This window comes from Centrocercus urophasianus, unplaced genomic scaffold, assembly GCF_019232065.1.
Source record: "Centrocercus urophasianus isolate 14NV4802_14NV808 unplaced genomic scaffold, USGS_Curo_1.0 seq_30, whole genome shotgun sequence".
Lineage (NCBI taxonomy): Eukaryota > Metazoa > Chordata > Aves > Galliformes > Phasianidae > Centrocercus > Centrocercus urophasianus.
The window spans coordinates 7,320,243-7,343,903 of NW_024884867.1; the positions used below are offsets into that span (position 1 = coordinate 7,320,243).

Consider the following 23,661-nt stretch of genomic DNA (forward strand, 5'->3'; position numbering starts at 1 on the left):
ACCCAACAAGGGAAAAAAACAACCGAGAACAAATAGGGAAAAAACCGGTGCCACCCTCACTCCGCCGGCGGCTCCTCAGCAGCAGGCGGGAGCTGTCAGCCCCCCCCCGGCCCGGCCGCCGCACAATGGCCGGGAGGACGGAGGGGAGAAGGGGGGAACAGGCGGCCGAGCCCCGGGGCGCCCCGAGGGCAAATCGCATCCCGGCGGTCCGACCGCGGAGCGCTGCGCTCACCTCTTCCATCTCGCGGGCCATGCCCTGCAGCCGCTCCTCATCGTCCAGCAGCGCGCTGAGCTCCTGCAGGCTCAGCCCTTCCAGCCGCCCCGCGTCCAGCGCCATGGCGGCGCGGCCCCGCTCCCGCCGACCGGAAGTGCCTCGGCCCCTCCGCCCCGGCCCCGCCGGGCACCGCCCTGGGCGCCCCCTGCCGGGGGGGCGGAGCGGCAGCGGGAGGGGAGGAGAAGGCCGGGCCGCGCCGCCGCAGGGGGGCGGCACCCAAAGGGCGAGAAGCGGGACGGTGTGTCCGCACAGCCGGGCCCTCGGCGCCGAGCGCGTTGTCCGCCTCGGTCTTCGACGCCCTCGCGGTGCCGGCTGCGCCCGGTGTCGTGCGGTGCCTCAGCGCGGTGCCGCAGAGACGCGCTGGCGGTCGGTGGGCGCCCGTGTGGCAGCTGTGAGTGAGGAGGGAAATCGGTGTAACTATTGAACTCGCGCTTCCTGCCCGGGCTGGGACGTGGTCGCAGTGAAGCACAAAAGAGGGACTGCGTTATTGTTTGAGGCTGAATACCCATTTAGGTTAAAAATAGCTAAACATGGTATCTTGCCCAGCTTTGGTGCTGCCCCTTTGTCCACCTTAAGCACTTTCTTCAAGCGTGAAGGTCAAGAAGTGATCTAACAAAGATGTGTTTCATAGAGGTATTTTAAACAAGTATTTTGAAAGAAGTATTTTTACAGGCTGAGAGAGCTGGGGCTGCACAGCATGGAGGAGAGGGGAGAGCTGAGAGTGGGCTGCCTGTCTGATGGGGCTGTGAGAGAGGAAGGACGGCTCTTTAGCAGGGCCTGTTGTGAAAGGACAAGGGGAAATGGCTTCAAACTTAAAGACGGGAGATTTGGACTGGGTAAAAGGAAGAAGTTTTTATAAGAAGGGTGATGAGGCACTGCACAGGGTGCACAGGGAGGTGGTGGTGCCCCATCCTTGCAGATAGCCACGGTCAGGGGACAGGGCTGTGAGCACCGATGGAGCTGTGGGTGTCCCTGTGCACTGCAGGCAGTGGGACTACATGACCTTTAAAGGTCCCTTCCGACTCAAATGATTCAGTGAATCTACACCTGCAAAAGTGCATATCATCACCACTTTGCTGTGTGCTCTGTGGTAACACTTGGGAGCAGCAGCTCTCCAATTACCGCTGATGATAGCATGGCTGATGCATACAATTATGCCTGGAAATAATTAATTGTGTTAGCGTAGCTGAGATTGTATGCATTTCTGGGCACGCACCACCTCCTGGTTCTGTGGCTGATTGTGGGTGTGCTGGTTCCCATATGTGTGACTGCAGAGAGAACCAGGATGAGCCAAAGGAGCCAGATAGGAAATGGCTGTGTGGCACTATCCTTGGTGTTTAGCGTTTTTGATCTAACTGAAAAATCATACCGTAAACTGAATCAATCTCTGTTGTAATCCTATCTAGTTATAATGACATGAGTCTCATTCAGACCCAGTACCTCCTGGCAGACCTGAATGAAGACATGACAGCTGTATATTTGAGGTTTGTCCTGCAACTAAACTCAGCTGTCTGTTATCCCACAGGTCCTAGGACCAGAAATTCATCACAGTTCATCTGAGTGTGTTGCAAGTAGAGCACACCCAGAGGCAGGTAGGAAAGACCCGTGCACCTGGCAGCTGTGCTTGCTGAGGGTGGGGAGAACACAATTAGAGATATGGGCATGTGTCCGTTCCTCCACGTCAGCATGCCCACGTGGTGCTGTGGTATATGCTGTGCTGTTCCTCATGTGGGTGCTTTCCTCAGGGCAAAGATGAGTAAGCAGCTGTACCCCTTGGTGGTGACATGAGTTTTCACAGCCTGACCTTGATGCTTAAACCAGGAGATAGCTGCGATGCCAACATGATGTCATACAGTGTGTTTGCACATGCATGTCAAAAGTGCAGTCACACTCTGCTGTTACCCCATTCTGTACATCTGTGCACACATACAAATACACATATGCACACATATATAAACAGGAATTAGTTGAGGAGTTAAAAGAAAGCCCTTCTTCTCAAGGATGATTTTAGCATAACATAGCTAGATAATTGGCATGGGGGAGTGTGGTTTAGAAGAGTCTGACTCAGCTTCATGTTGTAAATCTAGTCTTGCCACTGCCTTTCTGTGTGATCCTGAATGCTCTCAGCTTCTCTTAACCATAGGCCTTTTGCTTAAAATGAAAATTAATAATAACTGCTCAGTCCCACACTGAGGGTGGAGAGGGGGAGCTCACGCTGAGTAATGCTTCTAGAGGTACTGAGGGTGAGTATCTCTGGGGAAGGGTATTGTTATCATTGTTATTACTGCATTGTCAACATGCTGTCAGGAAAGATGGTTCAGTATTGCAGTGATCTTCTAAGGGGATCTGCTCTGTTTTATTGCTCTAGTTATTATGGAATAGATTATTTTAATCTGTCAATGGTAATAAGTACTAAATTAGTTAAGAGTCTCATCATGTAGAACAATGAAGTCTTGACAAAACACAGCACAAGGAAAACATAATTTATTTGTGCTCAAGTACAACAAATCTTGAAAACACACATGTGTCTATGCAGGTAAGTTTGGGTGCTGGAGATGTCGGAGAGGAGTGTCAGTATTGAACATCTGGTGCTTGTTAGTACTTTGATCAGCATCTGCGAGTTTGGCCAGAAAAGCAACTGAAGTTGAGAGACAAAATAAAGGTCAGCTGCTTTGGAATATGTATTCTACTTGGGCAGGTTGGAAGCTGGCTTTCAACTCAGCAGCTTTCTTGAAAGGTTTTGTGGCAGCTCATCACTTGGGCAGAATGTGAAGAATAGAAGATAAAGCAGGATTTTTGGCCACAGGGATCGTCAAATAACAGAGTATATCTGAGATTTATCAGATTTATCCAAGCCCTGAATCCTCTTTACTTTTGCTAAAACCCTTTCAAAAGGTGACAGTATTCACAAACATTAAAAATGAAAGCAGGCAAAGTACAGAAGTTGTGATTTCTTATTAGAGGAGAAGTAGAACAAAAAACATTCAGAACACTACAGTGGAAGACATGTCATGATTAATAAGGAGTCAGGCTTCAGTCATGGGGAGAGCTGGCATCCAGCCCAGTTTAATTTAAATGTTAGATTCTTTTTTTTTTCTTTTTAAATCTGATCCTGGATTTTGTTCTGTCATCTCGTATTCTTTTACAGTCAGTAGCCCTATGTGTATGCATATTTATTATATTTAGACATATTTTGCAAGTCACCTTCACAACAACTTATTTCCTTTTCCTGGAAAAACTGGTTGGTTATGTAGAGACTGAATTTGCAAGTCTAATCTTTGGAGTTTATTAACCCTTATTAGACTGGTTGCTCAATAGTTAGGTAAGTTCTCAGGCTTATTTGCAATTTAATTTCCTTTTATTTTGAAGTCCATGTTTCTGTCTAGATTTTATGATTTAAATTCCTTCACATATGAGACAGACCTGCATATTCAGCATTCTGGAAGAGGAGGAGTAGTTCTGTTGGAAAGAGCAAGAATTAACTGTCAGTGCTTTTTCTGCTCAGGAATCCACAGGCATGAAAAGAGAAACAGGTTTTATACCTGCATCTGCATTCCTTGGGCTCACAGTAAAGCTAGAGCAGAAAGGGCAGGCTAAGATGCAGCTCTGAACCTGAACTGGAAACACTCTGAGTATTTGCTTGTGGTATTTCCAGACCTGCCAAAGACCTAGAAAGCCCAGCCACTGAAACACACACAACTGCATACTGAGGCAGAGTTTGGTGCACTGGGAGATGAGCTGCAGAAATAAACATGGCTGTGTTTTTTTCCATCATGCTGCGTTTCAGTTTACTGGGTCACTCAGCCACACACTTCATCTGTGCAAAGGTACAAAGGTCAACGTGTGTCTTTGGAGGATGGCTGAAACTATAGGATCTACTATTGAACTTTGTCTTGGATAAGGCCCTCCAATGTTTAAATCAAGTCAGCCTCTGGCTGTATGTATTACAGGATCCGTTCTTGAACTTTATCTTGGATAGGGCTCTCTAATAATTAATAAATCTGTGGTTAGACATATTACAGGGAATGGTTTAAGCTTATTAACAGTGTGGAAAACAACCTGCTATGGAGCACGGAGTCAACCTTTTCAGTCATGTATGCTGTCAGGTGACTCCCTGTTTCCAGCTCTGCCATGACGGTCATCAAGGCGCACTCCACAAGCTAAGGTTTCAGATAAACCCATCTGAGTTCCCTTTGAGAAGAAACTTATCTGCATCACTGTCATCAGTAAGTGCCTGAACAGTCTTTTTCATGTTCCCATGTAAACATCAGCTCTGGGCAAACCCACAGCCATAAAATACTGCACTGCAGGCTTTCAGAGGGAACAGTGGCCTTATTTCCAGACTGTACAGATTGCCCACAGACAGTGTGGCCCAAAGACTTGCAGCAAACAGGTTCCAGCACTAAAGGAACTGCCACTGTTGCACCAAGGTAAGCACATCCTCACTGCTGGGCTTAGTTTGGCCAACAGGCACCTCTGACCCCAGTTATCACATCACAGACAGATTCTGAGGTGGTGGCAGATTTGTGAGGTAGGGGAGACCCATCATAAAAAGAAATCTGGAATGATTTTGAAAAGCAGGATTTTCAGTAGTCACAGGATTTGTACTGGTTTGGCCAGCAGAAATGCCTGCGTTAGATTAGTGCTGTTGGATGGAAAACCCTCATAGCTTTGGCATGCACGCAGATCCACTTGTCACATGCCAGCAGAACAATAAAATAACTTGTAAAGCTCAAGGGAAAAGCAGCCTTGAGTTATCTGGATGCAAAAGACAGAATTCAGCACCCGCAGCAATGCACAAAATCAGTTCCTGTTATCAGCTTGGCCTGGAGCCACTAGCAGAGACAAGCTGCTCTTTCTGTGTGTCATTTCAGTTGAAGCTTTTTGGATTTTGGAGTACAGTGCTGGGATTACTGGCACACCGGGGGTGGGAAGCAGGGATCCCTTCTCAAAATTTCCTGTAGCCTTTGCAATAAAACTAATCCCTGCATATCCTTCAACTCCCCTTCTTGCAGCACTGCCTGGTGGGGCACACATGACAGGATCTCCTCTTTTCTGTCATCTTACGTCATAACAAGCATTGTCCTAACAGCACTTCCCAGGTGCTGGCTTCCCTCATTCCCAGGTTACCTATTCCCCCCCCCCCCAGTTTTTTTTTCCAATTAACCAGCAATCAATTCCACTTCTGCAAACCACTGTCTGCATTCTGCTCACAGCTACTGATAAGAATGCAGATTTAATTGCTTGCCCTCTGGTGCTGGGTGGAATCTCCAAGCTCTTCATACCCACAATGAAGATTTTCATCAGGCAGAAATATACTGGCCATTTAGGGAAGCGATGAATGATGAATGACTCAAACTAGGCTTCGGATTGTGATTCCCTCCTAAACTGAGGGAGATGAGCCAAAGAGAGCTCTCCTCCTGAGGCACAGCTTTTCATCATATCACAAAAGCAAGCAGCTAAAAAGACTTCAGCTACAGAGCACTGTGCTTTGACAACAGGTTATACAGCCTGTCCTTTTGTGTGAGACTGACTATCAGATGGGATCTGGGATGAAAACAAGTTCTTGAATAGGTTATTCTTAGTGTTTCACAGCTGTTAGAAACCCAATTCTCTGTAGGTAGTTATTTTTATTCCCCTCCAGGGTGTCTGTCTATCACCCCCAGATTAACGTTACCTTGAAGTTCCAGATATTCTGAATGCAAAAACACAGCCCCCACTGGGGCTCAGTATTTAGTGGCAGAGGTAGTATTTTATTTTTCTTTTGAGCATCCCTCCTCAAGGACACTAAAGAGTTTGTAAAACATTACTGAGCAAAAACAAAACGTTACCAACAACAAAATTGCCAAAAAGGAAAACAAAGCAGCATTCAAATATTGGAAAACATGAGAGCTAAAGTGCTTGAGATAATTTCTTAACGATGCACATTCTAAGTCAATCATTCCCATATAAAATCCAATGCTACTTTTCAATAGCATCTGCCTGCCTGCATAAGCTTCACCACTAATCTATGGCAGGATAAAACTACAAAGCCAGAGCCATTATGCACAAGGGCTAGGAGCAACAGCTTTCTTTCTTTCACTCTTACTCAAAGTTAATAAATAGTATTCAAAGAAATACATTTTCAACTTCAGGCAGAGGAAGTTTGACTTCAAGGAAAGTGACTGTATGGGTTTCCCATGCAATGAAGTCAGTAGCATTGCCTGAAGCTGAACAAAGCTTCAGTGGGATTTATAAAGTGCTGTCTTTTAGTATTTTATGCCTGTCTTTAGTAGTGTTTTTCAAACCAGCACCAGGGTTGTGAGATATAAAAAAATACTGAAATAACAGACTAAATTCGAGAGGATGCTGGAGCCAGACAGACATTGTGTAGTGCACATGGAAATATAAGAAAACCAAACCAAACCAAACCACCTCACCCTAACCCAATTAGGGTAAAACTCTTCATCCTTAAAAACAAAACCAAATACCCACCAAGCACCACGAGCAAATCTAAATGCAACACCTGCCTCCTGGTCCCCTGGCTTATTCCACAAAGGATGGTTACTACATGAAACAAGTCCAGCAGCTGTGGTTGTGAACCTGAGCCTGCAGGCACTCAGTGCAAAACTCTCCTGGCATTCAGCCCCACGAGAGTGATCCAGTTTTCACTAAAGCCAAAGGGAGATCCCTACAGACTTCAGACTGGCTCTACAGATCGACAGCAGGAGCAGGACCTTCTCCAGTCGCTGCTTTTCTATCTGGCTACAAGAGCCACCCCCTGAATTCCTGGAGGGGAATTTCCCCTCCATGCATGCATTTTACATCCATTACAGTTAATATCAGTTACACATGCATATCAATGGAAGAAAAGTCCCAGCTGTGGGGAATTACTGGTAGTAAGAAAAGAAACTCGGTAGAAATGCTGGGAATTGCTAAAGACCCAACTCCCAAATCTGTTTCCCTGTTTAACCAGCAGGCATCTGCCCACTGGGCAGTAATGCAGGAAGCTCTATAGTGTGTGGTTGTGTGTGTGCAAAGGTGCGCGGCGCACGCAGGATGAGCAGACGGGCACGTTGTGCGGCGCGGCGCCCGTCGGGAAGCCACCTCCTGCGCTGCGTCCCAGCATGCGTCTCCAGCCCCAGCCCTCGCTGCTCTCACTTAGGAGTTGTGTTGTTGCAGTCGTCCTGTGCTGCAGCTGGGAGGGAATGGTCTATCCTGAACTCTCCCTCCAGCCCGCCGGGCGCCTTCGCTGAATCCCCCCGGGCTGTGGGTTGGCGGCTGTCTGCGCTACCCGCCTCGAGCCCCAGGATCTGTCTCTGCACCAGCTTGGAATAAAGACCTCCTTCTTCCATGAGCTCCTTGTGTGAGCCCTGCTGCACCACGCGGCCCTTGTCCAGCACAATGATGTTGTGTGCCTTCTCGACAGTGCTCAGCCTGTGTGCTATGACAAGCACTGTGTGGTTCTGCAAGTCACCGTAAATCGCCTGCTGAATCTGTTGAGGGAAGAAAAGATGTTAGTGCATGAGCATCGCTGGCACTGTGTTGGGAGGGGAGGAGAGCAGCTTGGTGGCTCTGAGTTAAGAAATCTCTGGACAGGAGGTTTGTTCTCCTCTGGTTATGCTGGGGACACAAAGCAGGGCCACCTGTAACCCTATGGCCATCTGTCTCACTGTGCAGCCCCAAATTCTCTCTCAGTGCAGCCAGCCTTCAGATGGGGAATGCACACCTCCAACTGCTGGTAACAGAGTAGTAAAGTGACAGGCCTGATCTTGTATGTTGAGCTCTTATTAGAGCTGGGGTGCAACTCTGGAGGCCACATAGCGCTAGCCCTGCTGAAGAGCCTCACCCCATCCTGCAAGCCCACAAACTGCTTTGAGATCACACTTGTGCAGCACTCATCCTCTAGCACTGGGAGGCCTGTCCTCATGCCAGCACTTTGAACCAGCTTTTCATTGTGCCAATGAACTAGCCAGACCAAAGGAGACTACTGGTAGAACTGTTTGGTCATCACATCCCAGCCAGATAAACCATGGTTCAGCATGGCTTGTTTGGTGCTTTAGTTCAGATTTTAGCTCGGGTACTCCTCCCTACTGCAAGTTTGTCTATGGGCTAGAAATTGAAGCTGTAACCTTTCTTCCGACCCCAGACTGCTTCTTCAGCCCAGACACACAAGTCACCCAAGTCCCCCACTCACCGCATGTTCACTCTCCGCATCCAGTGCACTTGTGGCTTCATCCAGGATTAGGATGGGAGGGGTTCGGATCAAGGCTCTGGCAATAGCCACTCTCTGCTTCTGGCCACCTGATAGCTGAGCTCCTTTTTCACCTGCCTCTGTTGGATCAAGAGAGAGAAGGAGCAGTCAAGATAAAAACCAAAAACTGCCATTAAATTCAGCACCCAGCCAACAACACCAGGACAGTATAATGCTCTGAAGCAAAGATGAGGCAAATGCTATTCTGTTTATTCACTTAACAAAGCAGTTTAAATGTACTAAACACCTCCAAGGCCGCAGTCCTTCCCTCCAGCAGAAAATTCTCCACTGTTGTCCCAGTGTGCGAGGGACTGATGCACATAGAAGGACCCACAGCAAGAAGTCACTAAGACTGAGAGATCATCCAAGCCCCGACTTCTCTCTTGTGCTGACCCTTTGGCTGTATCGCTGTAAGACGGGCTCTGGAGGCAGCACAGCTGAAGCAACAGTGAGGAGAAGCCCCTACTTTCTCATGGCTCCCTCAGAACAGAATGCTTTTGGTGCAAACAGAGGGCTGTTGGTACCTGTGTGGTAGCCATCCTGCAGCTCCGTGATGAAGGCGTGTGCGTTAGCTTTCTGGGCAGCCTGAACAACCGACTCAAAGGAGGCTGAAGCTAAGCCATAAGAAATATTATCAGCAATAGAGCGAGCAAACAGCACTGGCTCTTGACTGACCAGGGAGATCTGCAGAAAGGAAGGGAAGAGCAGCGGGTTGGGAGCAGAAGACAGATTGGCCAAACAGCATCTCAGATTATCAGCATTTGTTCCCACTAGGTAAGGACCAAGGCACAGAAATGCCTCAATGAGGGCTTCCAGCAACACTGCTAGTTGCCCAGTGGCAGTCCCAGTCCACTTTATGTTGTCTGCTGGAAGCTGCTGTGCAGAAAAGGAAATGTGTGATATGTTGGTATGTTGGCACCTGGGATGAGCTCCCCACTCCAGGTCCCTGTTGTGGTTTTGCTCCAGACCCAGAACTCCCAAAACTCCTTGCACTTCTCAGTATGGAAAACCAGTTGCAGGGAAAATGCAGGCTGGAGGGAGCTTTGCCCAGTCTTGCCAATTCTCTGCTTGAGGCAAATTAGGAAGCTAAGAGCTGTTGCAATTCCTTAATTGCTTAGCAACAGCCTCCCTGTTCTACTGTACAGACATTGCTGCTCACTCTTGAATTCAGCCTGCTTTGTTAAACAGTTTATATTGAAATAAATTGAACCCTCCAAATTATTGCTTAGAACTGGACGTGGAGAGAACCAGTAGGATACGGTCATATTTTAATTGACTTCTCCCCATGCTCCTAGCACGACACCAGGCTTGCTAAGCTGAAAGACTTGCTTGTCTTTTAATTTTCACTCAGCACTGGCAGAGAATGTCAATTAGTCACACTGACTCTGGCTTTCCAGCCTGCTTCTGATCAATTGTTTTCAGGTTTTCCTGCTGTTCCTGAGGCCATTCACTCTGGGGGCAAACAAAGTGGGCAGTTACTTGCAGGGAAGATGGAGGCTGATCTGTGCTGACACACAGACAGAGCTAGAGGCCTGGATAAAGCACTCCTCTGCTGCTTCCAGAATTCCAAGTAGTTTAACTCCTCACAATCTGAGAGTGATTTTAAGATAGAATTTTATAGATTTTATAGATAGATTTTAAGGTAGAATATTCTGCGGGAATGTAAAACACTTTTTCCAAAACCAACTGAGACTATCAATAATCAAACAACCGAAACTGTACTCCTTTTGGGTTGGCCAAAAAAGTACAAAACCAAACACATTTCTTGTTCTGTTTTCAGCAGACTTCCCCCTTCCCCTAAAACCAATCATCTTGTTCCTTTCTGCTCCCATCCCAAATTATCTGAATTTGTTTCCCGGACCACCTCCAGCTTTCTGAGCACTTCAGAGGTTTCCAGATCAAACCCATAGCCATACACAACGCTGCCATCATCCCCTCTGACCGCAGCAAGCGATAGCTAGAATACACTTATCAGTCGCTCGTACCACTGAGTGCAGGTACTTGTGATCGTACATGTTAATGGGACGCCCATCCAGCAGCACCTGCCCATCTTGCAGAGGGTAGAAGTTCTCCAGGATGTTGACGCAGGAGCTCTTCCCACTCCCTGAGGGGCCCACCAGTGCTGTCACTTTGCCAGGGTGCAGGGTGAAGGACACGTTCTGCAACATGGATGGGAGAATGTGCTCAGGTGCTGGCCTTCATCAGGGTCCTGGAGCAGTGGCTTGAGCACTGCACAGGAGAGGTGACCAAAAGATGGCTAAGGAGATCCCCCCCAACCAACCACTCTGGTGTGCTGCTTTGGCCATCTCACCTCCAAAAGACTAACTGTTTTCTTCTCTCAGCTCCCTCTGAGGAAGCATAAAGCCCCCACATTTTGCTATGAATTTTCCTGCTTGTGCAGCAGGACCTCCAAAAAGTGCAAAGCAACCAACCTCTTTGCTTGCTCACCCTGCCCCATGACCTCAGCCCCTCTCACGTGGAAGCAGCCTGAGACAGCTTGGCACAAAGCCCTGCACCATGCTGACGTGTTTAATGTCTGAGCTGGGAACAAGGGTTTTATTAATAAATCTAATTCTTTGTAAGGAAAGCCAGCCCTAAACACCTGCTGTTCACTATAATCTGCTTGCCAGCATGCTGCTGAGGCTGCCTTTATGCATCTCAAAAAGGGCAAATGACCTTCCCCACAGGTTGAGGATTGGTTATGGTCATTATAGAGAAACATCACAAGTTGCCTTGAGGTAAGGAATGCTCTGCACCAGTGGGGCTCACCTGGAGGACCTGCGTTGCGGAACGAGTGCGGTAAGAGAATGTCACATTTCTGAACTCCACCTTTCCATCCACATGGTCTGGGGCCAGTGACCCATCGTTGACCATTGTTGGCTTGCGGTCAATGAACTCAAACACCTTCTCGGCTGCACCCACCCCCTGCATCAGGCCGCTGTAGACAGAGCCCACAGACTGGAAGGGAAGAGGCAATGGTTAGACCCTCTCATTATGGAAATAGCAATTGGAACTACTTATAAGGAGAACAGTTGAAGCACTCTCTGATGTTAACTATGGTTATGAGACAGAAAAAGAGAACTTTTGCCCCTGCCCAAGGTAGGGGAAACATAATCTAAAGGGGTTTTTGCATGGGTAGACATGGGAATACAAGAAGTAAATAGATGGATTGGGAAGAGGTGTGTCAAGAGATACATAACCCAAACTTCTACTGTAATCTTTTCCCATGTCTCTTTGCTCAAGACCAGCAGCTCCCCAATCCAAAGGTTGAATGCATCTGTATACGACAATGCGCTGCACCAGCCCCAGAGCAGCTGGTATGTGCCCTAGTGCACACGTTACATACGCAAAGCAGCCTCAGGCTGGACCTTTCTAGACCACCATTAGGCAGCTGGTATGGCTGTTCCCCATAGGAATATGATCCCAGTGGATCTACTGTACTTCCTCCCACTAGAACTGCTGTATACTGACACTAGCTTTGCTGGAATAGCCTCCATCTTGCTGGCTAATTTCAGTGCTAAACTCAGAACCGATGAACAGCCTGTACTGTAAGTGCCTCAAACGCACCAAAACTATAGCCTGGAAACACCACCAAAGCCTGTAGCTATCAGCACAGATGGTGAGAGCTGGGTGAGCTGCCTCCAGCTCTGCTGTGCTGCTGCACGAAGGATGAAGCAGCACTGAAACCAGGCATGGCTGTGAGGAAATCTGCACTTGCTAATTTCTGCTTCAGTTGGCCAGGCTTACGCCTTTGCAGTGGGAAAGCAGCCCTGAGTGGGCTCCCATCCCACCCACAATCCTAAGTTGCTAATGCGCTGCCAATGCAGCAGCTTGCAGCCTATTCCAGGGAGAGTTAAAAAATGTAATATAATTAAGCTCTTAATGAATTCTGAAATTGAACAGGCAGCCACGCAATCTCTGCATCCTTCACACCAGAAAACATGCTTGGAAGGCAGCCAGGACTCTCCCCTTCAGCAGGGGTAGCCCAACCCTTTTAGTACTGATTGTCTTATCTGTGATGAGGTGCTTCAGATGCCTTCAAGTGTCAAGGTGTTAGCAGTGGTTGTATTCATGGGGTCACAGTAGAAACAGAGCAGGAAGCAGAGGGGAGAATCAGACTGCAGATGGGCAAAGCCACAGCAGGTGGTAGGGAAGGCAACACTGGTTCCAGTCCTGTGACTGCAGGGGTTGAGATCATCTCGAAGTCAAACACTGTGATACGGGGTTGCCTGGAATGATCGAACAAACTCACCTCCATGCAATCTCCTAAGACAAACTCATAAATGATGAAGGATATCAGGTTTCCACTCGTCATTTGCCCAGAGATCACAAGGTGCCCTCCATAGTACAGGATGCTGACCTGGACCACCAGGAGGGTGAGCTGAAAGCAAGCAAACAGCCCAAAATCAGCAAGGACAGACAACACTCGAGTGCAATTGTAGTTACTCACACAGGAGACTGCAATTCAGCAGCTGGTATTTATTCTCTGAGCCCCAAACCCAGCATTCCTGTCAGCACATGGCTTGGGTATGAGAAGGGAAAAACAACTTGGTTAGCTGGGCTGACTGAAGGAATTCAACAAAATACAAGTCTGGAGTGGCAGCAGTGAAGGAAGACAGATTTATCTGAAATAACAGAGCATCTCATGGACGTCTCTTGGACTAGCATAACCCACACTCAAATTATCCAACACATACAGTCACCTCATCGCTAAAATAACCTCTGTGTTACATGACACATTTTAATTTAGAGCACAGAGACAGGCCAAAAGCTAATGCACAAGTCCTCCTTGTGTATACAAGTCTCTGAAGGATAACCTCAACTCTTGCTTGAAATTAGTGTATGGGGGCACCACCTACTCAGCAAAGATATCAGACCAGCCTTGATGTGATCTTGATGTTTCACCCTCTGCAGTGCCCAGTGCTCCATGCAACACTTGGCATACAGGCTGCCTGTCACAGGGTTACATGAGTGCCTGGAGTTTGCTGGGATCACAGTCAGTGGGAAGGGCTGTTGGCTATGAGCTGACACAGACAGAAAACAGGGGAAAAAGTTCCTCTTCTTTCTCTCTGCCAAGATCTGACCTTAAGATTCTGTTTTCTCTGAGAGAGACTCCACCAGGGCTGTGCTATATCTGTCAGCTTCTTTTTACACAAGCCCCACAGGAGCAGTTTTGCCTTTTCTGACTCAGTGGGATCCATTCTGTCCCAGTTCCCACTGCTGGCTTCACCTGGATGCTCAGGAACAATGCTAACAATGCTCTGAACTTGCTGTCAGCACATAAGCCTCCTGCAGCTGTATGAAGGCATAACCCACACAACTCTCAACAGCAGCTATTTGGATCCCTCAACGCACAGGGTGAAGGCCCCACGTGAGGGTTTTGCACAGCCTTAGTTAGCAGCAGATACAAGAGGAGCCCCAAACCATCTGTTCTCAGCAAAGAAAAAAACATTTTGCAAAAAAAACCTAAATCAAACAACAAACCTGCAGCCTCCCTTCACCACCGCCCACATGTAGAAAATCTCTGCTTCTGAGCAGAATCTCAACCAACACTGTGGCTGTTTTCCCAGCCGGAACCGCCGGAGATGAGCTGGCAAAGGCACGCAATGCAGCAGCCTGAAAACATGAGGTTTTCCACGACCTTGAGCAGTTATCAATTCCATTCTTATTTACAAGAGAAAACAAACTGTTCAGCACCACGATGTGATGCTCCCCTAAGGGAGGATGGAATATATTTTTGACAGAAGGCAGCAGACATCAAGGCTGGGCTCATCCCACAAAGCTCCCTGAGACCAGCACACACAACTCTCCGTGCACATTTTGACACCTGAAGCCATGTCCCCTGCCAGTCCCTGGTGCAGGCCACCTACCCCACTGGACCACACATAGTAGGTGTACGCCAGGGCCTCCCGCTTGTTGAGTCTGTACACTTGCTGCAGCTTCTGCCAGTACACATTTGCCTCTGCCTCCTCATTGGCAAAGCTGCGGACAGTCTTCATGGCAGAGATGGTCTCCTCGGCAGTGTTGTTGGCCTTGGCCAGGGCGTTCTGCACATCCTTGGAGAGCTTCTGCGGGAAGCAGAAACAAAGGGTGCTCAACACACGCCCAAGCTGCCCATGGCAGCTCTCCCACAGGCTCTGGAGAGAGCACAGTGACTTTTCCAAGTCCATGGGCACCAAGGTTGAGTGATGGGATACAGCCCTGACCTTGGGACAGTGGAAAGCAGGGCTGTGCTTACTGACAGCATTAACAACCAGCACAGAGAGCATGTGGTGTGGAACTTGCACAGTCCACAGTACACAGCATTAGCCACAAGGGACTGTCCTTGGCATAGGAAGGAAGCACTGGGCTGGGTTTAACCCCAATTTGATTTACTCCAAAGGGAGAGGAGAGGACAGATGGCATGGGAACAAGCAGGCACAGATTGGACAGTGCACAGCCAAGCTACCTCCTATGTCAGACCTGAGACACTTCAGCTTCTGAGTGTGAAGCTGACAACCAAGTTTGTGCCACCTGCCCACATAGTTGTAATGTTGCCCTCGTGCCCGTACTGCAGGCAGCAAAGCACTTGAGTATCAACCTAACAAGCTCCAAAACCACCTGTAACTCCCACAGTGGGGACAGGCCAGCACCGTGGCACAGTTATGGCAGTTGCTCCTGCCTACCTTGTAGTACTTCCCGTAGATGTCAGACACCAGCATGATGATGGGGAAGCCCATGAAGGTGACAAGCGAGAGCTTCCATGAGAGGCTGAACATGAAGAAGATCACCCCTGTGGCCTTCACCATGTTGCGCAGGAAGATGTTGATGTTCTGGGAGACCAGGTCACTCACGATGGTTGTGTCCGACGTGAGGCGGGAGATGACATCCCCTAAAAGAATGAAGGGTTGGGGAAGGGGAGAGCAGGGACACGTCACTGTGGGAGGTCATCACCTGTCCGTGTTCCGCGTCCCATCCCGCAGACTGTATAGCAGTCCCCTGGCAGATGGAGCTCCTCATCCAACCTAGGCCCTTGACGGGGTCTGCAGGGCAGCATGGAAGAGGATGGCTGCTGTTGGGGATGTGAAGCAAAGCAGAGAAGCTCAAATTGCTGCACGTGCAAAAAACATGAAACCTGTCTGAAAGCAGGAGCTACATCCTTGGGTCGCTCAGGTTGGCTGCAGGATAGCACAGGGCACTGGCTCTGCACTGTACCTGGAGGGCATCCCACGTGGGTGCACCAGTGGGTGTTTGCTGAGCTGAACACAGCTTCCAGTTCATTTTTAATTGAAGCCAGGAGCCCTCCACCAGCCTTCTGCTGGCAACTCTCCCTGCTGTCCTCAGAGGACCAGGAGTATGCCTAGCACAGCTCACCCTACGGAGTGCCAGGCAGCTTCAGAGAGGGCAGAGGAGGTTTAGCCGTGTCTGCAGCTCCAAGTGACCTGGAGGATGTGAGTGCAGCCACTAAGGGCAAAGCTCCTGCAGTGGAGTCAAATGCCACCTTGAATTTCTAAGTACTTGGCCTGTGTTGCAGTGCAGCCAGGGCTGAAGTCCCATGCTATTGCATAACTATTAGTCGAGGGTTACCCATATCCCACTTACAATAACATATCCAGTGTCCTTAGCTAACTGGGCAACAGGAAGCAACTGCTAAATATGGCAACAGCCTCAAAACTAAAAATATTGCCAAGAAGAAATTAAGTATGGGAAAAGTTGCAGCTGACTGGGACCACACCAGAATGACAAATGGGGACAGGACTAGATGACAAGGAGGAAAAGCCACAAGCATGCACAGCGAGGTTTACATGTCTGAGGTTTCCAGTGCCTGGAGCAGAGATGGAGGGCAGCTGGTCAGTGGGAACTGAAGGGAGGTACAGGAAGAAAAATGGAAGTATTTTGGGGATGAGATGACTGGAGTTAAAAATGCCAGCCCTGGAGCTGCTGGATATCAGGCTGTTTGGAGGCAATGTGGCATTCCCAAGGTGCTGGGCAATCCTGATCCCTGTGGCAAGAAAGCACCCAAAGGGAAGAGCTTTCTGTTGCTGTATCTAAACATGAGCATTTAGACACCACCTCTAAAAGCGCCTGAAGAGAGGGTAAACTAAGGGGGAAAAATACCACGTGCTGGAATAGAGTAAACCCAGGGGAAAGAGGAACCCACCTGTGCGATTCTCATCGAAGAAACTCATCTCTTGAGACACCAGCGACCTGAAGAGGCAGTTGCGAAGGCGGATGTTCAGTCTCGCAAATATGAGCGTAAAAACGCCGCCCCGGACACCTGCGGCAAATGAGCTAATTGCAGATAAGAAACGTTATAGACCGGTGGACACGAAACCCACTCCTCAGCAACACAAACACACCAGCGCCCGTATGGAGGGCTTGGGCAATGCTGTGTTGGTATCGCTCTCCACCCTGGGTAGTAATGATTAAATCAGCCCATGCCCCCCCGGGTGCTAACAACATAGGGACAGTGGTCCTAATCACAGTAATGACAAGCTTCAGGCAGGGACAGTGATCACCAGGGAGCCCATCCCCTGTGCCTGCTCCCCCAGCACTGGCAGAAGGACATGGAAGATCTTATGACCACCACCACTGTAAGAGCACAGAGCAGTCATATATCCTTGCTGGGCTCCGACCACTGCGATTACCTTCCTATGGCGAGCAGCGACATGACCAACACCGCCGTGGAGAAGCGGTCCATGCTCTTCTGCACCACAATGCCGTCAATGGCCAACCCTGTGTAGTAGGGCAGGAAGGTCTCTCCTGATGCAGAAGCACAGGACAAAGAGTTACAGACACACCAGTTGGGTCCAGGATCCAACCACGGGTTCATATTCCCAACCATGAAAGCCCACAGTCAACCTCCATCCCAACCACAGAGTTATTTACCCATCACACAAGATGTACCGGAAAGGCATGAACCTTAGCAACTAACGGAAAAGTTTAATTTCCCGTGGCATTTTATCCTCCACTGCATTTTTTTGCCCCATTTAATTTTTCCCTCATTTTTCCAAGGAGCAACATGGCTCCTCCCCTCCCAGTGAACAGCAGAGCATCCCACGGCCCCCTCCAGCTCCTTCACTTACCCAGCGCAGCCACGAGGAGGAAGAAGGAAGCAATACCCAGGAAGACGGCATCTGGCTTGGTGTAGGACAGCAGCTTATGGATGGTGGGTCCCGCTGCCTCCTCTCGCTTGTCCCGTGGGGTGTCGCAACTCTCCTCCGCCTCGGTGCGGGACTCAGAGCCATGACCCAGCGCCTCACGGGAAGATGTGACACAGGCCAGCAGCTGCCACAGCCCAAAGGTGGCCACTAACGCCACATAGGTCCAAGCAAAGAGCCCCCAGAACCAGGGGTCCCTGATGGTCCTCCGCACCTCAGAGTAGAGCAGCAGCTTCACCATCATGTAGATGCCCATGAGGAGGCAGACGACAGCAATGAAGGTCCGCGAAGCCCTGAGGCGCCGGGGGCCATAGGCCGTGTTGGTGGCCACCCCGATGGCGGCCCCCAGCAGCACACAGCTACGGTAGAGACAGCCCCCCCAGATGTCCAGCAGCGAGTTGAAGATGTTGAAGTGCCTCAGGTCCTGAAGGATGTTCCGACCACGCCGGCCGTGGGCATAGAGCAGCGTGGTGACCACCACATCGGCCCCGCTCAGCGCCAGCGTGCTGGCCACCGCCTTCCAGGCACGCATCCTCGAGGTGGGGGGGGGGACAGGCCTAGCGCAGTGAGGACATGGCCACAGCCTGTGCACAGGGTGAGAGGAAGAGGCGGAGTTGTTATTAGCCATGAGGAGTTAATGGGGTTGCAAGTGCCATTGGGAAGGCCACAACAGCCACCCACTGTCCTGATCTCAAACACCGCTGTCTGTTCCTTCATCCTCTGCTCTTTCTCTCTATATAAGCTCACTTTGACTTTTACAAAGTCACAAGCACAAATGAAGACAAACTCCACCCCTTTCAAGACAAACTCCAGCTATCACAAATCTAAAACCCGCTTGTGCAGGCAGCTTGGGCTGGATGATCTCCAGAGGTCCAACATCAAGCATTCTGGGATTCTTGCATCTCATTGTGAAACCTCATTCTGGCTAGATGACACTGAGACATGGGCACAGGACATCCATGCAGCCCTCATGCCCTGCGCTATGGGGCTGCAGAGTTTCTGGGCTCAGACGTTTGTGGTCTGAGGGTCCCTCCCTGATTTCCTGGGATGAAGCCGAAATCAAACATGCAATAAAAACCAGTGTCAAGGTGTAGCAAAATATAAGGGAGAGCAGTTCTGCTTCGTAACAGATTACCCTCTTTGAAAAACAATACAGAATATATAAATACAATCCAGTAAATAAAAGAATGATGGCCACAGCGGCCGTATCAGCCTTCAGAATATTTATTAATTTGGAGCAAGCCACGAACGGGCAGCACTGTCAGCACGCAATAGGGTGGCACCCAATAAATATCCCAAGAGATTACAAAGCAGCTCCGAGCGGGGACTCCGCCCTTACCATCACGCGGGGGCAGCTCTTCCCCACGCAGTGCCTCTCCCCCTCCCGCCCCCCCAGCACTCACCCCTTTTCTCCCTTCTATGCACAGAGGATTACGCAGCAAATCCTAAAGTCAGAAGGTAGAACCCACCCGGAACGTGCCCGCCTCCACTCACGCATCCAGACGCGACCCTGCTCCTACCTGCGGCGGCTCCGGCCCGGTGCGACCGATGCGGGCGAAGGTCGGTAGGGGGCGGGGCTTCCGCTGTGACCACGCCCCTCGACGCTGACCACGCCCCCACGCTGCGGAGCGGTCCCGGCAGCGCCTCCGTGCGCTGGGAACGGGGACGAGCGAAGGGGTGGATGGGGAACCGGATCCCGCTCCACCCGAACCCTCAGGCTCCCTTCCCGTCGCAAAATGCTGCAGAAGGTCCAAGGATGGGAGTTTATTTTATTTCTACAGCACTGGAGCGAGTAGGAAAAATCTAAAGGTGCTCTAATGCAGCTTGATGGGGTTTTAAATTAGCCCCTAAAGCAAGGAGTGCAGTGAAGGACTTCCTTTCAAGAAATCCAGCTTACAAATACTTTTGTCATCAAGTGTGGACAAGCGCATGCCAACTCCAGAGAGATGGCAGCACTCAACCTCCTGCCCGTTCAGCATGTGCACCCAGGTGGGCAGCATGTGTGACACCAGACCTGTGCTCTCAGGTGGGTGATGTGTGACACCATGCTCATCTGGGTCACCACTGCAACATTCAGGGTTCCTCGGTGCTGTACTTCAGCCTCAACAACCCCTCTAGCACAGATCTACATTTCACCCCATTTCTGTAGAGTACAGAACAGCAATGTTACTAAGGCAGAAGTCATTTTTCTCTGCCTGGATAAACAGAAAATAAAAATCTCGTGTTCTATTGTTGATTTTATTTTTGCTAATGAGTGGTTGAAACCAAAAAGCTCACATTGAGCCATCCCTGCGTCCCCGGGATGCTGCCAGACCTAGCATGGCCCTTCCCATGTCACACTGAAAAGTGGGAAGAGCTGTTTTAAACCACAGGAAATGGACTGCAACTTGGTTGAGTCATGTTCCTGGTGCTTTCCTCACCTGCACCCATAGCCCTTCCCAGGCCTTGCTGCAATTACCCCCAGTGGGGCAGTTTCCAAGCTGTGTTCGAGGTGGAGCTCTTGCCAAGACAGTGTCCCTTGCTGCCCAAGCATAAATGAGGATGGTGCCACTTCACTGTGTTGTAGGGATGGTCCCAGCCTGGACTGGGATGAGATGGAACAGACCCTATTGTCTGAACCTTCCCCTTCCTTGCCCTCCCAGACTGAGCAGGTGTCTCTGCCTGGACCCCCAAACAGCTGAGACAAGAACCTCGGGAACAGTTCACACTACTGTCCCCAGCCCCATGGGACACCCAGCAAAGCCCCAGCAGCTAGCTGGTTTTCTTCACTTCAGCCATACTCTGCTCATTTGGCAGGACTGTTTCAATTTGGAAGGACACAAACTGGCCCTTCTTCAGCTTCTTCAGGGAAGAGGCACCGTTGCTCCCAAACACATTTTCTTCCATTTTGAATGTAAGAGAGGGCAGGACCCGACTTTTTCTTTTCATGGTCTTCCGCTCCCGCTTGTAGGCTGTGGTCATATTGGCGATCACCTGCAAAGCGGATAGCTTTGGTTGGGCTTCAAGGAGAGGTAGCTTAAAAATCAGCTCAACCATGCTGCAACTTTGATGGCAAAAGCTGTGCCAACGTCAGCACCACCGGCTGCACCTCAGGGCAAGGGAGGGACCAAACAGGGACCTTCCAGCCTCATTTCAACAACCCCACACTTCCAGGAGACCTTGTGTTAAGAAAGCATTATTTAATGGCTGTGCTCAGAGTTCTCCATCAGTAGAGGGCAGAATAGGATCTAGGCTGAAGCTACTGGAAGCTCACAACACCTCCTGTTAAACCACAGCTCTCGCCCTGCTTCTCCTGCAAGCAGAATCAGTGACCCAGCCAGGGCAGAACACCTGGGCGTTGCCTAAGCAGGGCTCTGCTGCCACTGCCACAACACACCACCCACCGTGCCTGGCAATGGGAGAAAGCCTGCAGGCAAGAGATTCCTGTGGGATGGCATCTGTGGACAGATGGGGGCTTAGCTGCAAAACCCCTTCAAGGCACTGCAAGACTTACAATTTCCTTCACCGCATTCTGCTGCTCTTGAACTGCAGCGGTGAATGGTGGGAGGCCATCTGCCTTAGCAGAGCTAACGCTCTGCTCTTTTGAGTCCTTGACAAAATCCACCTGCAAGGCATAGACACGTGGTTATTACTCCGTAGCAGTGTCAGTGGCAAACCTCACACACAACTGTGCTCTCTTGCAGAGTTACCTCAGACGACAGGCACACGTATCTGTTGAACATGAGGAAGAAAGGGGTGTACTTCGTGGCAGAGTTCACCGACGTGCGGAAGTCGAAGAGCACAGGGTCGAGGTGGGCATCCCATTCACTGGGCTTCTCATTCACCACGTTGCAGATGGAGGATTTGAGCACCTCAGCACTGCGGTGATCCAGGCCCACACAGTCCACAGGGTTTGCAGGGGTGAGAATCTGGGAGATGTTCCAGCGCTCACAGAGAAGCCGGCTGACCTGCAAAGGCAGGGGGTCAAGCCCACAGGAGGACAAGGCAGGTCTGCACCGCAGCATTATGAGACAGTATGAGACAGCACTGCCTCACTGGGATGTAGCTACAGAGTGCAGGAAACAAAATACTGCTTATAATGAAACAGACTGAAGTAGAAATCCCCCTGGCAGCATGAGGATACTACAGAAGAGGGAGAAAAGTATTACTGGGCACGAAAAACTCACTAGAGAAGTCAGAGCTGGAGAAAACATGTTGCAACAAATATTACAGTGCTGTGGTTTTCCACAGCACTGGCAAGCTGGGTTAATCCCAGGGTAGGGCAGAGAGTGCACAGCCATCATCTCACAGGATTTTTTCCTTCTGGGCAAAGAAGCTGCAGTGTGGCTCAAGGCTTTATACCACATAACCACAGCTTCAAATCCCGACAGCATGAAAGCACTGGCAAAGCACCTATTGCTGGCAACAGGGCTGGGACAGGGAGATGGCAGCTTCAGCTCTTCATACCCTGTACATGGCATGTTGTAGCTCTGATCAAAAGCAAACACTCAAGATCATGTTGTTTCTCCCTGAAACAGCCAGCACCTGACCTACCTCCTCACAGAAGTCCCAGCTCTCACCGGCATAAATGTTCTTGGATGCTCCAAACCTGAATAAGAAGAGGACACACAAGTTGCTTTACTCTGCTCACCACAGGGCAGAAGCAGAGGCATTCAATCCGCACGGGAAACAGGATACAAAAGGGAGAAAGGTCCTCCAATGGAGCGGGTGCTGAAGAAGCAAGCACCTTCCGAAGCACCTCCCAAGAGCAGAGAGAGATCTGTTGGCTGTATCTGTTCCAAAATAGCCAACCCTGTTTGCTTTTGTATGATAAGGCACCAGAAGAAACAAGCAAAGTTTCCTGTGCAAGTCTCTGCTGGCCACATGCATTTCCCACAGGGTACAGTGGCGTCAGGTACCACATGAGAGTAAAACAAACAGTCTCTACAAAGGATCAGAGTACATTTTATAACTCTGTAGAGAACTGGGGCACCAGCTCTCTTGACCTTGGAGCCAAAAAGTGAACCACTTATGTTTCCTTCTCCTTTCCACTGCTAATAAGAGAATAACATGCTGTTCCCAAGGACTCTGTAGATAGCAAGAGAGGGGCACTGCACAGCCTGTCCTGCAGAAGAGTTCCTGCTCTTCTGGAGAACCATCTTGTGGACACATATTTCAACACAGTTTCTAGAGCATCCCTTATCTCACTGCAGAGCTGCAATTTAATCAAGAAGAGAAGAGCCCACCTGTAAAAAATGGTAGCTAGTGCTTTAGCCACTGACAAGGCATCTTTCTTCTGCAGAGGAACAGCCTCAATCCATTTAGTGAAGTAGTCAGTCACAATGAGGACATGTGTATTGCTCTGGCTCGTCTCAGGAAAAGGTCCTACATAAACAAGCATTTAAAAATAAATACATAAATAAATAAATGTGATGCTGTAATATCACCCAAACGGGGAAGCTAAAAAACCAAGCCCAGAAAACAACTGCTGCCAAAAGGCAAAACACTTTTAACTCTTTTCTGCTGTCATCTAGACAGTACAGTTCTGTGACCTTTGTTAGTAACAGCACACCCATCACAGCCTCAATTCCGAGTGGTAACTCACACCCACATAACTCCCATTGTGTATGCAGTGGGAACTGTGCCAGGCATTTGGATCAGGTTGCACCCTGGTAAGCTGCTACGGCTTCCTTGGCAGTTCTTCACCACAGAGGTAGGCGGCTGCCACTCACGTGTGACCGTAAATCTGCCACACTTCCCGACAGCGGGTGCAGAAACCTTGAAGGGCTTGTGAGACAGCCACAAACACTCACCATGAACAGCTAATCCCAGCACTTCCCAGGGGGACTCCACTTTAACAGGTCTGGTTTTCCGTGATATGTTTTTGTTGTGCTCTGCGTTCTGGCATGTTTCACACATTTTGATCTGGAAAGGGAAAAACTGTATCAAAGGATTTTAAAATACGCTGCCAAGTTATGTCAGATTCTGAACAAGTTATAAGTGGGTAAGAAGGACAGTACCTCTGTGCAGCTTCC

General features: G+C 49.6%; 2 protein-coding genes across 2 annotated transcripts in view; both read right to left on the bottom strand.

Moving 5' to 3' along the window:
- The window catches only part of VPS37B (VPS37B subunit of ESCRT-I), a 12,780-nt gene extending 12,428 nt beyond the window's left edge, over positions 1-352 (bottom strand). The window contains exon 1 of the mRNA XM_042828702.1: positions 233-352. Within this exon, the coding sequence (XP_042684636.1) occupies positions 233-337 (105 nt within the window). The 5' untranslated portion in view covers positions 338-352. The remainder of the gene's footprint in view (positions 1-232) is intronic.
- Positions 353-6,006: 5,654 nt separating this feature from the next.
- Positions 6,007-18,961, bottom strand: ABCB9 (ATP binding cassette subfamily B member 9). Its single transcript, XM_042828976.1, has 11 exons — positions 17,573-18,961; positions 17,135-17,249; positions 16,648-16,778; positions 15,173-15,378; positions 14,378-14,575; positions 12,760-12,888; positions 11,277-11,465; positions 10,493-10,666; positions 9,032-9,191; positions 8,451-8,587; positions 6,007-7,749 (listed from the first exon to the last, which is right to left on the bottom strand). Exons 1-11 carry the CDS (start codon positions 18,273-18,275, stop codon positions 7,411-7,413), a joined length of 2,481 nt encoding a protein of 826 aa, XP_042684910.1. The 5' UTR covers positions 18,276-18,961; the 3' UTR covers positions 6,007-7,410.
- Between the last annotated feature and the right edge of the window lie 4,700 nt (positions 18,962-23,661).

Coding starts and splice junctions, on each gene's coding strand:
- ABCB9 (XM_042828976.1), bottom strand. CDS start 18,275: ATGGCTAATAACAACTCCGCCTCTTCCTCTCACCCTGTGCACAGGCTG. Junction 11,466..12,759: donor TCTTAGGAGATTGCATGGAG/GTGAGTTTGTTC, acceptor CTTCCCTTCCAG/TCTGTGGGCTCTGTCTACAG. Junction 7,750..8,450: donor ATGCGGAGAGTGAACATGCG/GTGAGTGGGGGA, acceptor TTCCCTCAACAG/ATTCAGCAGGCGATTTACGG.